The sequence below is a fragment of the Lupinus angustifolius genome, unplaced genomic scaffold (genome assembly GCF_001865875.1).
Source record: "Lupinus angustifolius cultivar Tanjil unplaced genomic scaffold, LupAngTanjil_v1.0 Scaffold_35_54, whole genome shotgun sequence".
Lineage (NCBI taxonomy): Eukaryota > Viridiplantae > Streptophyta > Magnoliopsida > Fabales > Fabaceae > Lupinus > Lupinus angustifolius.
The window spans coordinates 24816-38426 of NW_017720790.1; the positions used below are offsets into that span (position 1 = coordinate 24816).

The 13611-nt window shown below is 33.5% G+C and overlaps 1 protein-coding gene across 1 annotated transcript; it reads left to right on the forward strand.

Annotated features, from left to right (window-relative positions):
- Window positions 1–1498: 1498 nt before the first annotated feature.
- On the forward strand, window positions 1499–2672 carry LOC109338666 (zinc finger A20 and AN1 domain-containing stress-associated protein 6-like). Its single transcript, XM_019575951.1, has 2 exons — window positions 1499–1628; window positions 1849–2672. The coding sequence occupies exon 2, from the start codon at window positions 1899–1901 to the stop codon at window positions 2403–2405; it is 507 nt and encodes a 168-aa protein (XP_019431496.1). The 5' UTR covers window positions 1499–1628; window positions 1849–1898; the 3' UTR covers window positions 2406–2672.
- The last annotated feature ends 10939 nt before the right edge of the window (window positions 2673–13611 follow it).

Genomic DNA, 13611 nt, shown 5'->3' on the forward strand with positions numbered 1-13611 from the left:
TAAAAATTGTATTGGTGGTTTGATATTTTTTTGTACATGTAACTTCCATTTTGTAATAATAGTTAATTAGAAGTACAACACAAACAAGGAGAAGTTATAAATATATAATTTATTTAGCAATTTTATAACTATTTTTTGCATTTTGCAACTTATATGTTGTATATTTGAATATATCATGGTCCAATGAACTGATCTTTCAGAAATACTCACTTTAGAAAGAAAAAAGTAAATAGTCTTTCAATGAACTTTAATAGATAATGAAAGAATATGAGACAATTTAGTGACTTGGAATTGAAACTATTATAGGTTTTGAAGCTTGAATATAACATTTGAATGAAATTAAATGAAATCAATTACCTCAATGTCCTTTATTTATATTTTGGCAAAGTTGAGATAGAAAAATTAACCTTGTTTAATACATAAATATATCTTATATATATTTTGCCTTTTATATAGTAGTATAAATATCAATTATTCATGTGTATTATTGTGTGTTAAATGACAATGAAAATTAACAAATAAATAATAAATGAAAAACAATAATTTTAAAAATCTTACAATCTGGATGCATAAATTATATATTTTAGGCAGATATGAAAATTATATCTACGAGTCGATTCAACCGGTAAAACGATCGTATAATACATTATAAATATTATACATGTTATACAAACATATCAATTAAAATTGACTAAAACTAGTCATGTCCCCTGATTAATATTTCAATTGTATTAGTTATAATGATATGTTTCCATTTAAAATTACAAATTTTTATGATAGTGTTTTAATTTTTACTTAAATGTTGTTACACACAAACACTATTTTTATTTATACTTTTAAAACATAATTTACTACCAAGTTACATATTTTATTTTAACCAATGAAATAAATAAAAATATTTATCATATTATATATTAGGTTTTAAATATTAATATTAGTATTCTTATTTAATTTGTATATGTATATTTAATTTTACTGTATATAATTTAATTAAAAAACAATCAATTGACTTCTGATACAGGCATCCATCTGTCTTACCGGTTTGGACTTGGTGACCCTTATTGTTATTTTCTTTTTTATTACAATACATATGGAGTATATTAATTATATATGAAAAGAATTTTATAAAAATGAGGGTTATTAATACTGTATTGACCATCAAATTGGTTAGAATATTTGTATAATAATATAGTGGTTCACTAATTAAATAGTATATTGATGAAATTAAATATCCATATATAATATATTAAAATTAATGTTGAAAAATTAATAAAAAACCAATAACTTTTTTATTTTCATTAAAAAATTAATTTTAAATAAAAACCGACAAGTATGATCGGTACGGTTCAATTAAAAATCGGGCAGAAAGACCTATTACAGCTGATTTTTTAAATGGTATGATTATATGACTGATATAATTATTATACCAATGCCAAAGCCAAAGGACGAGTTCACTGATTGAATCGGTTTTTAGAACTGGTGCCCAGTATTACATTCGTCCTGTCTCATCTTTCCTGACTCTGTTAATCCTTACACCTTAAGATTCCTTATTCCACTCCCTTGCACTACCCTTCTTATTCTCCTCCCCCTTTCTTCTACTTATTCCCAACCCTCTCAATTTTAACGAGGTATTACTTTATTCTCTTCAATTTTATTTTCTTTTAACATAATTACTATTAATTTATTTTCGTTACAGCAACTAGATTCCCTATTTATGACCAGGGTTTGCCAAAAAACAAAACAGAATACGGTTTGGTTTTCCTATCTGTATTTTCCTTCCTTCTCTATATATACAATATTTCATTTCCACCTTTCCACCGATTCTTATGCAAATCTTCATTTTTGAAGAATAAAGAAGAAAAACTAAGAATATAAGATCCCGAATCAAGATACATACCATGACGGAAGAACATCGATGCCAAGCTCCCGAAGGACACAGACTCTGTGCCAATAACTGCGGTTTCATCGGAAGCCCAGCAACCATGAATCTCTGTTCAAAATGCTACAGAGATATCCGTTTAAAGGAACAAGAAGAAGCTTCAACCAAATCCACCATCGAAACCGCTCTCTCGTCATCAACCACCTATTATCCGCCGTCAACCGCGTCGTCGCCGCCGTCTCCGTCAGTCGTATCCATCCCTCGTTTACCGAGCACAGCCCTAACCGTAACCGAAGTCGCTGCTGCGTCAGGTTTAATTTCTGCACCGTTTCAACCGAACCGGTGCGCGGCGTGCAGGAAGAGGGTCAGGTTGAGCGGGTTCAAGTGCAGGTGTGGGGTCACCTTCTGTGGGCCCCACAGGTATCCGGAGAAACACGCATGCAGATTCGATTTTAAGATGGTGGGGAGAGAGGAGATAGCTCGAGCTAATCCTGTGATCAAAGCAGCGAAGCTGGAGAGGATTTGATTTGATCTGAGCCGTAGTATGTGATGTGGAACCCGTGAAGGAGAGTTGATCATGACCGCCCATGTGGGCTACTACGAATTATATGATTTATAATCGTATATGGAATCTAATCTATGATTTGCTTCTGATTAAGATAAGAGTTGTTTTGTTTGCCTTGTTTAGCAATGTTGAACAAGTCATATTTATGTTATGTCGCTTTGCTTTGTAAGGGAAAAATATACTGGATTGAAATTTGCAGGTCCATCACACCTTTTTTTGTGTGTATAATTATGTTATATTCTCTTCATGATATCATGATTTTCGAACTAATACAAGGACTTATGAAAGTTAGATTTTGGAGAGAAGGAAGAAAAAGAAAAAAAGGAAGATTTGGGAGCCATAAATTCACTCATGAGATAACTTTAAAATCTTTAATTTTCCTTCAATAGGTTTCCGTCTTTCTAAACAATAGTTGCTTATAGAACTTAAACTCACATTTTGGTCCAATAAACAGTGGGATGGTGGGAATGAATTGTGAATGGTTGGTTCGGTGGAGCCTGTTATGTTGCTTTCGGTAGTGATGTGAAAGTTATCAAAATCAAGTGGTTGTCTATTTGCATGATTATATAGCATTTTTTTTCTCTCTAGAATCTTATTTATATATGGCTAAATGAGTAATGAGTGAGTTGTGTCTTTATTGTAGGACAAATTTTGCTGAAAGCACATGATTTAGCGTACTTGTATTGTATGACCAATTAAGCAATATTTAATTTATATGGTGTTATTGATTTAATTTCCATAATAAAAAATAGAAAAGAATGTGACTTTCCACCACAGTTCTTGAAGATGATATATTTTACTCAGGTAAATCGGATCCTATATCATTGGAGTATATGGATCATGAAATCATATTGGTACGAACTAGTGTTGATCGTCCCAGCCGATTGATGAGGGTTTTCCACCGGTTGGTATTTCTTTTTTCTCTAAAGTAAAAAAAATGGAAAATGTATTTTTCTATCAAATGTCGATATGGAGGATAATCACATTTGTCCATCTAAAACATGGTCTAAGGTTTATAACCAAATAACACATTTTTGCTTTATAAATTGGTGTATGTAATAATACTTACAGTTTAACTACTGAATAACAGTATACTACTACTATTATTATTATATTATTATTATGTAATGACCATATTCTACTCATAACAACAATATAAGTTATGAGTTTCAACATATATAAAAAGTTGAGGTAGAGAACTAATATTTATGTTATGTAAATCTAATGTAAAAAATGTGAACAATAGTTAAACATAAATCATTATTCTCTAATATATAGTGATAATCTCTCAATGCTATAGGGGATATAGTTATAATTGGCCAAACTATGTTACAAATTTCTTATGTTTGTTCTCTTATCCTTATTTTCTTTTACTATTTGATCTTGTTCCTAATAATTATATTCATAACACTAAAGTATAACATTATAATGATTTGGTGTTGGCATATTTATATACACATCATATTTTCATTAAGGTATGTGGGATAAATATATCTCTGCAAATACCATTAAAACATGAGAAAACAATATATGTATTAATAATGTATAAGTTTTATATATTATTATTGTATTATCCGTCATTCATATTTAATCATTATTGACTCTTTCAAAAATAATACAAATGAATATTGAATGATATATTAATTATTTATAAATCTTTATGCTGACAATAGATATTATACCCTTAAAATATTTGAATAATTAATGTCTATTTCTGAATAGTAATATAATATCTAGTTTAAGTGAAAAAATGATCAATAATAAACCCTTATTTTTTGGTACTCTTTTAATTAAATTAGTTGACAAAATATATTGTCAATGTAATCGTTATTGTGGAAATTGATTTGATTAAAGTTATACATAAGTTAGTATGAGATTATTTATGTGAATTATACTCGATACAAAGGAATATATAATTTGACCAAATAATAATATACATATAATGATAAATATGTAACAATTATAAAATTTTCATGTGAGTAATAATTGTTCTACAAAAAAACTATTATTTGACAAAATTAAGTGTTAATATTTGATCATTGCATTAAGAGTATCACATATATTGATTTCTCTTTCAATGCTTAGAAATTGATATTCTCTTGGATATCACTATGTCTATTATGTGAATTATTTGCACTTGTCTTGTCATATACATTTTACAACTTCTTCCTTGTCACTATTACATGTTAATTAAATTAAATAATATAATAGTTAAGTTAATTTTATTGAGTTTGTCTAGTTTCTTATTTCCATTTGTTAAAAGGTTATAGTTGTCAAAGTAACATTTGCACTAGAGATCTTTCATTTATGAGTTACTAAGGAGTTTATGTGTGCTTATCTGCATGTAGATAACACGTCAGTCCAAAGAAAGGTGCTTGTCTCACAGGAATTAGCACATAGCTGTTTTGAGTTACAATGGTCGTAAGGTGCATGTTGTGAAAATTTGGTTGGATTTGGTTATCAATCTCAATTATGGTGACAAATTGAACAATTGTGAGTCAATTTTCTGTCCAAAGACTAGGCTCGACGTCACACAATTGACATGAGATAGATTGTTGTTATTAATTTGGTATTTGATCATTATGTATTTTGTTCTTTCATAGTGACATTAATGTTATCTTAGTGTCTGCCGCCATTAATATCACCCCTATAATGAATTGGACAAATTTTAAGTTCTAGAAGGAAGTTCCAGATATAATTTTTGGCTATATGAATTATGATCTTCATTTTGGATAGAGAAACACATTCCTACTCAAGATAATCTTGATGAGTGTAAAATTGAGAAGTGGTAATACTCTAATTGAATGTGCCTAATAATTATATTATGGAGATATTTAATCTATTTCTGAGGATCAAAGTGGAATGAATTTCCAGGAAAATTTTAACAATACTTTGCCAAAAAATAAAAGGCTAAGACAAGTAACCTTTTGGATGAACAAATCCCCACAAAATATAAAGGTAAAGGGAACACAATGGATTACATTAGGGAGATATTTACATTATAGAACTTGGTGAGGATTTGCTTATGCACATGGTTTTGATGATGCTTTTACACACCTTGGACAATCAGAATGTGTTATTTCACTCAAAATAATAAATGGTCCTTAGTGAGCTTATACTTCATTGTGTATAAGAGGAAGAGAGACTAAACATAGATAAGTATAAGAGTTCTCACATAATCATAATATCTAAGAATAGGAAAATAAAGAATAATAAGGGTGTTTCAGAAGAAAGAGAAACAAAAGAATAATGAGAAATTTATATACTACTTCTGTAAGAATCAAAGACACACAAACAAAAAATATCATGTGACATATGATGAATGATAAATTTTTCATTCTAATTTATTTTGAAGTTGATTTAGCTTTTTATTACCTAACGATACATATAAAGTTGCCACAAACATACAAAAGAATATGGATTGACTTATGTTTATTAAGATTTTATAAAATTTTCAATATTAAAAACTATTCACAAGCAATTATATGTTGATAGTAGAAACTAATTGATTTCAAAAGATTAAATAATAACAAGTTAAATCCTCATAGTATCTAATCATATTAAAGTACATCATCTACAACAAGAAGAATTTTATTTTTTGTCAAGAATTGGGAGAATTGAGGAGTATGATATCTGCTCAAAGGAGATTAGAAGAAAAAAGAATCAAAGTGGTTGTTTCTGAAACAATTATGAGGCATCAACGGGTTAGAGGTCAAGCATCTTGATTAGAAGTGAATATGGAAGTATGCTTGTGTACAACAATTTATTCTATATAGTGGAAAATACTCATAAGGAGTATTGTAGCGTCAATGGTTTGGCGTCAAACATGATAAATTCCGTGTCTCATATTCTCTATCCTTTTAACCTTTTTAATTTTGATTTACACCTTTATTGATTCATTAATATCTTGTAAATAACTTATTAGTATTGTTCTCATACTTAGCTTTGATTACATTACGCTTTTTATTCATTCTTGTTTCCATATGATTAAATTGATCTTCAATTTGGTGCTGACAATTGAACCACAATCGATTACCAATCAATTGTCTAGTTGGATAATTGATCATATACTCTGCATAATTGGTTATCAATCGATTATATGAAACAATTTTGTGTGTTAATATTGAGGTAGCGAAGTTACCTCAAACCTATTCAACCTTTTCTAGGGGTGTAGAATCCTTTTTTATCTAACATATTTGATCTTAGCTTGCATAATGCAAGATATGTTACAAAACATACTTGAGCTTCAATTCTATACTTTAATGTTTAAAACAAGGAAAATTTATTAGGTACCAGTGGATAGAACACACCTAGAAATGGGGGGTTGAATAGGTGTAGCAGTTATCAATTACTGCTTTTCGCACCAAAGCCCTATTATGGAAAAAGCCCCAGTTATTCGATTAACTGCAAGCCTTAATCGATTAACACATACAAAACAACAAGATGCAGACAGGCTTCTTGCACAACAAGTCACCAATGTTCAATAACAAATAAAGCAGATATTTTTATACAAAATTAAAATAGATACATCAACCTAACAGTATCCGAAATATCATGCAATAATAAGACTTGAAATGTAAAGAGATTAGGGATAGAAAAAGCCCGCAACAAGAAAATTTTATCCTGGTTCGTTTGCGGGTCCACTTGCAAACTACATTCAGACCTCCCCTTCTGATCTCGAGAGATTTTTCTTCACTAATATTGAACAGAATGTATAGTTACATGCAAACTTCCAATACAACACTTAGACACTCCCTTCTTGAATCCAAGAACCCACTTTCTTGGTTTGACTCTCTCAATCGCTTAAGAAAACCTTTCTTGTGATCTAGCTCAGCCAAGAATTCGTTCTAAACTCAAGACCTCTAAGTCTTGGTAAAGACACACCAAATCTCTTAGGTGATAAGACACCAAGAGACAAATTCCTTTAGTACAAAACAGTACACAAAACTGAGTTTTATAAAGCACACTTTTTCTCAAAATATTACAATGAAAACTCAACTAAAATGAAAGTGTGCATGTCAAGAGGAACACTTTGGAAAGCTCTCCTTGAACGTCATGGTTTTGATGAGGACAACTTGTGCCTAAAAGTGCTTGAAGATCACCAACAAATCAACGTGCTTAAGTCTTTATTTGGTACTAGGCTTAGACTAGATTCTAGTTTAAGTTGAGTCGAAGGCTTATCGAGTTCATCATCTTCAATGGAGCAGAGTCGTCCAAAGCGGGTCAAGACTACAGCAACGCGCATTCGAAGAAGGGAAACCGGCTCACCCTCCACTCGGGACCGCGGTGACCCCTATTATTCCCTCATTTTGCAAGAGACCCGGTTGGCAAAATTTCAAGGCCGCAAGCCTACATACATCAGGTATGCCGACTTAACCTGGTTAGCGGAACAAAACTTTAGTTTTCCGCATGACATGGAGGCTCAAGGAGCCGTTCAGTTTTTGGAATTGAAGGGACGCGTATACCCTGCTCTAGTTAGGGAATTTTACGCTAATTTTAGATACAAGGATGGCAAATATTGGTCCATGATTTCCGGTAATTTGTTTGAGATGAGTGAGGATTTATTTCTGAATGTTGGAGGTTTATCGTCGTCTGGTTTTGGAATAGGGGATTGTTCTTGGGTCAAGGACAATTTTGATCCCGTTGATGTGTACAAGTCATTCCTTCGGGGCCCTCATCTGTATATTCAGGGTCAACTGACCAAGGCAGGGTCACTTTCTGTTGAGAACAGGTTATTGCATTATGTTATTGCTTACATATTAGTGCAGCGGAACACTAATCATGCACAGCCTACTGTGAATGATTTGCGTTTCATGTATGCTGTAAAGAATAACGTGATGATCAATTGGCCTGAGGAAATTCTAAAAATCATGAACAGCGTTTCATTGTCTCAGTCCAAGCTGCTCCCGTATAGCATTTTCATATCCCGCATTGTTGATTATTTGCGCATTGACATTTCTGATACCATCATTACTGAGTACACTGATAAAGATCACTTGGTGGGTGAGAGTCTCATTCATAAGATGGGAATTTACAAGTATGGTACTACATGGCAGTATCAGGAGGACTATACCACCTTTGATCTGGACTTGTCGGATAATGAGCATCAGGAGGATTTGGGTAATCAGAATGCAACTAATCAGGGGGAGTCGTCTGGAACAGCACCTCAGAGCTCTGTGTTTGGTTTAGCTCAGATGGAAGCCATGGAACAACGACTTAACAACCGCATGGATCTGCACTTCCAAGGGCTGAAGGACTCTTATTTTGCAGGTATGGAGCAATACGAGGAACGTCAGAATGCCTACACCGATAACAAAATTCAGGAGCTGAGGACTATGATTCAGTCTACCGCTGAGGCTCAGAATGCCATGTTCTGCTCAGAATTTCAGAAGCTGTCTATGCTTATCCAGGGAAATCAGAACACTGCTGTGCCTGATGATCAGCCTGTCTATCCTCCGCCTCAACCTTAGTTTAGCTGACCTTAGACCTAGGTTATCCTATCCTTAGGTTTATTTTTATCTTGTGGCACCTTCTGGATTTAGTTATCGTTGTTGCTTTCAGAACTGATTCGTATTTTGCTTTTTGTCTTTTATATTGACTTTATGGCCTGTACTATTTCATGACTTTCTTTACTCTTTATGCTATGCAAATGTTTTTGTTTTTGCTATAATTATGTCAAAATAGCTTATTTGCCTTAGTGAATGGATCTTGATCATTTGAGATTTAATAATGCTTACAATGCTTAATATTTGATTAAATCTTGTATGCCATTCTCACTTCTTATTAGCTATTTTTTTGTCCAATAAAGCGCATTTGTTCAATTTACCCATAAATGAAACAGGTTAATTTGTTAAAACCCAAATTAATTCATTAACATTGTTTTATGATTAACTAATATCTCTTCCTAGCTTTTTTGACCTGGGTTATCTTTTTGATAATGTCAAAAGGGGGAGAAAGGTTGTTTTGTTGCTTCTCAATTGTGCAGGTTGATCGTTATAACAGCTTCCGATAAATGTGCGCATTCCATCAACCTTGCCAACACAATCTTCAAGCTTATTCATCAAGCAATTGTTACTTTAAAATTGATGAACTTGATGTAGAGTTTGTCATCATCAAAAAGGGGGAGATTGAAAGTGTGCATGTCAAGAGGAACACTTTGGAAAGCTCTCCTTGAACGTCATGGTTTTGATGAGGACAACGTGTGCCTAAAAGTGCTTGAAGATAACCAACAATCCAACGTGCTTGAGTCTTTTATTTGGTACTAGGCTTAGACTAGTTTCTAGTTTAAGTTGAGTCGAAGGCTTAGGGCACCTAAAACATGTCTCATATGCATTTATCTTTAAATCATTTCATCCATGAGATATGTTCATTTGATAATATGTTCATGCATTACATAAATACATGTATATATGCATTCTAGGCATAAAACTAAGTGTCAAACATGTATTATCTAAGTGCATAACATATTTGATGTTTTCTATTTGAAAATACATATTTTATTTAGTGTTAATCGATTAACCATACCTTTAATCGATTAACCCAACTGCTGTGTAAAGTGGTTGCCACTGGAACACGTTTTTGTAATGCAGTTAATCGATTAAAGGTTTACGTTAATCGATTAACCTAACTGATTTTTAAGTTGTTAAAACTGAAAAACTGAAAAACAGAATCAGTTATGATTTTTAGTCCCGTTAATCGATTAAGAAGGTATTTAATCGATTATCTGGGGTTCTGGACTGATTCTTTATAAACTGCGTTTTCAGAATTAATCTCATAAGTTGCATGTTGCATTTATTAGAGAGTTAGAGCATTCTACGTGTTAATTGCTGCATCTATTTGTTAATTGCATTAGTGAGTTTAGAAATGAGAGATTCCTTGCTTTAGGATTGAGTGCATTTCATGTTATAATCTCTCATGTTTTCCCTCACATGTTCATGCATATTTTTGATGCGTTTTTCATGAATTTTATAATTCTGTAACTTCTGTTTTCATAACTAATACTTGTCATTTCACATGTGTTTGTGTTAAATGTGCATTAGAGTAAAGCCTTCATGTTGTATTTGAGCTTAGGTATAGCTTAATATTACTCTTGTAATTCTTGTGTAATTGTTGTGAAAGGGAATCTCTTGGTGTCGTATCACCAGTAGAGATTGTGTGTTTCTTCATAGCTTAGAGTGTAAGAAAAGGAAAGAACGAGAGATTCTTTGGCTGGGGCTACGCCGAAAGAAACGTTTTCTTTATCGGTAGGAAGGGAGTCAAACCATTGGATAGTTTCTTTGATTTCTTGTCATTTGCTAAGTGTTGTAATTGGATAATGTGTTTGTAAATTACATTGATTCGATTATAGTGAAGGAAATCTCCCAAGTCAGCCGGGAGGCCTGGATGTAGTTTGCAGTGGACAGCAAACGAACCAGGATAAAAATTCGATTTGCAGGATTTGTTTCTCTCTCTCTCTTTACTGTTTTTCAATCGATTTAATTTGTATATTTGATTCAACTAATACATTCTGTTCTTTTGTTGTATTGCAAGCTATTCTGATATACAAATTTGTAAGCTCTGTATTCGTTCTGTTATCGGTTATTTGTTTCGCATTTAATCGTTTCTGTAATTGCTTACTGGTTCTGTTTAATCGATTAATATTCCTGTGTTAATCGATTATACTGTTTCTATTAATCGATTAAAATAGTTTCTGTTTAAAACTGTTTTTTGTGTTAATCGATTAAGACTGTGCTTATAATCGATTATCCTTTTCTCCTTAATCGATTAAATAGGGTTGATTCAGCATTAAGTGTTGATTTGCGAAAAGCGGTAATTCTAACCGCGACACCTATTCAACCCCCCCTTCTAGGTGTATTGTAACCACTGATACCTAACAAGTGGTATCAGAGCTAGTACGAAGTGCTAGCTCAACCGCGTATTCGTGATCCTAAAGGGAAAAGGAATGGGTTCTTCAAATCCATTTGGTGGTGATGGGTCATCCATTAATCGACCACCAATATTCAGTGGTGAAGGGTATGCCTACTGGAAAGTGCGCATGCAAATTTTTATTGAGGCCATAGACTCGGATATTTGGGAATCCGTAGTCAACGGCCCTTACGTTCCACAACATCTTGTGGACGATCAACCTAAAGATAAACCGAAAAGTTTATGGACCGATGATGAGCGCAAAAAGGTCCAGCATAACCTGCGCGCCAAAAACATCATCACATCGGCCCTATCATATGATGAATTCTTTAGGGTCTCGCAGTGCCATAATGCGAAAGAAATGTGGGACACTTTACAAGTGACTCACGAAGGCACTAGCGAAGTCAAGCGCGCAAGATTGAACGCGCTGACCCACGAATATGAGTTGTTTCGCATGTTACCAAGCGAATCAATATGTGATATGCAAAAGCGATTCACTCATATTGTTAACCATTTAGTTGCTCTCGATAAATCATTTGCTAGAGGTGAACTAACTAATAAAGTTTTGCGTTGTCTTGACAGGAGATGGCAACCAAAGGTGACTGCAATTGTTGAGTCTAAAGATTTGGACTCTATGCCTTTAGCTACTTTATTTGGAAAGCTTCAAGAGCACGAAATGGAGCTGGGTCGCTTGACCATGAATGAAGAATCAGACCGGAAGAAGAAGAGCATCACATTGAAGGCCACGACCTCCAAATAAAAAGAAGAGAAAATTGATGATGAATCTTATTCCGATCTAGATGATGAAACTATGGGTCTCCTAGTCCGAAAATTTAGCAAATTCATTAAAAGAAAAGGAGGACTCAAGAAGTTTCAAAAGAAGGAAGCGAAAGAGTCAACCAGTAAAGGCAAGAATAACAAGGATCGCTTCACTTGCCATGAGTGTGGAAAGGTAGGGCACATGAGGTTTCAGTGTCCAACCTACCTAAAGAAGGTTGATTCAGAGAAGAGCACTCCCAGGGACTTCAAATCCAAGAAAGCTTACATCGTTTGGGATGTACCTGAGGAGGAGTCGACATCGAGCACCTCAAGTGAGGAGGAGTCAGCAAAGCTGTGTCTGATGGCCAGATCTGACATCGATACAAATTCAGACTCATGCAAGGACAATAATGAGGTATATTCTGACACCTTATCCACTTCGGATGATTCACCTCCTTATGATGTATTGTATGATGCTTATGTCGAGTTGCATGACGAATTAAAGAAATTGGCTAGAATTAACATTGATAGGAAAAGGATAATCCTAATCCCCCTGAGTTCCTACAGTCTGCTCATCCGTCTCAGCCTGATCATCATCTTTAGATAAATCTAGATCCACTATGGTGTAGTCCTCTTAATATTGCCAAGTATTTCCATACTTGTAAATACTCATCTTGTGAATCAAGCTCTCACCAACAAGGTGATCTTTATCAGTAGATTCTGTTACAATAGTGTCAGACACATCGATGTGTAGATAATCAATAAATCTCGAAATGAAGATACTTTAGGGTAGTAGCTTGGATTGTGAAGTAGACACACTGTACATGACCTTAAGGATCTCTTCAGGCCAATTTATCATGACGTTCTCCTTGACAACATACATGAACCTCAAATCATTCACGGTGGGTTGTGCATGATTTGTGTTCCTTTGAACCAGAATATATGCTATTAGATAGTGGAAAAGTCTATTCTCCATATACAACGATCCAACTTTAGTTAACTCTCCTTGAACATACAAATGAGGTCCTATTAAACATGACTTATAAACTTCAGCAGCATCAAACAAATTCTTAACCCAATCACAATCATCAATACTAGCACCATTAGTAGACAATCCACCCACATTCATAAAAATTTCCTCACTTAACTCAAATAAATTCTCAGAAACCATGGACAAATATTTTCCATCTTTATACCTAAAGTTTGCATAGAATTCCCTAATTAGAGCAGAGTATACGTTTCCTTTTAATTCCAGAAATGTAACAGCTCCTTGAGCTTACATGTCGTGCGGAAAATCAAAGTTTTGATCCGCCATCTAAGTTAAGTTGGCATACCTGATATACGTAGGTTTCCTACCTTGAAATTTGGACAACCGAGTCTACTGCAGAATGAGGGAGTAGTAGGGGTCTCCACAGTCTTGCCTCATACTTGGATTTGAAGATGAAGCAATCAGAGTCCTTCGTGCGTGTTGTGCTGTTGTCTGAATCCTTTTTGAGTGAACTCT

What these genes read in the sequence shown, in the direction of transcription:
- LOC109338666 (XM_019575951.1), top strand. Translation starts at nt 1,899, where the DNA reads ATGACGGAAGAACATCGATGCCAAGCTCCCGAAGGACACAGACTCTGT.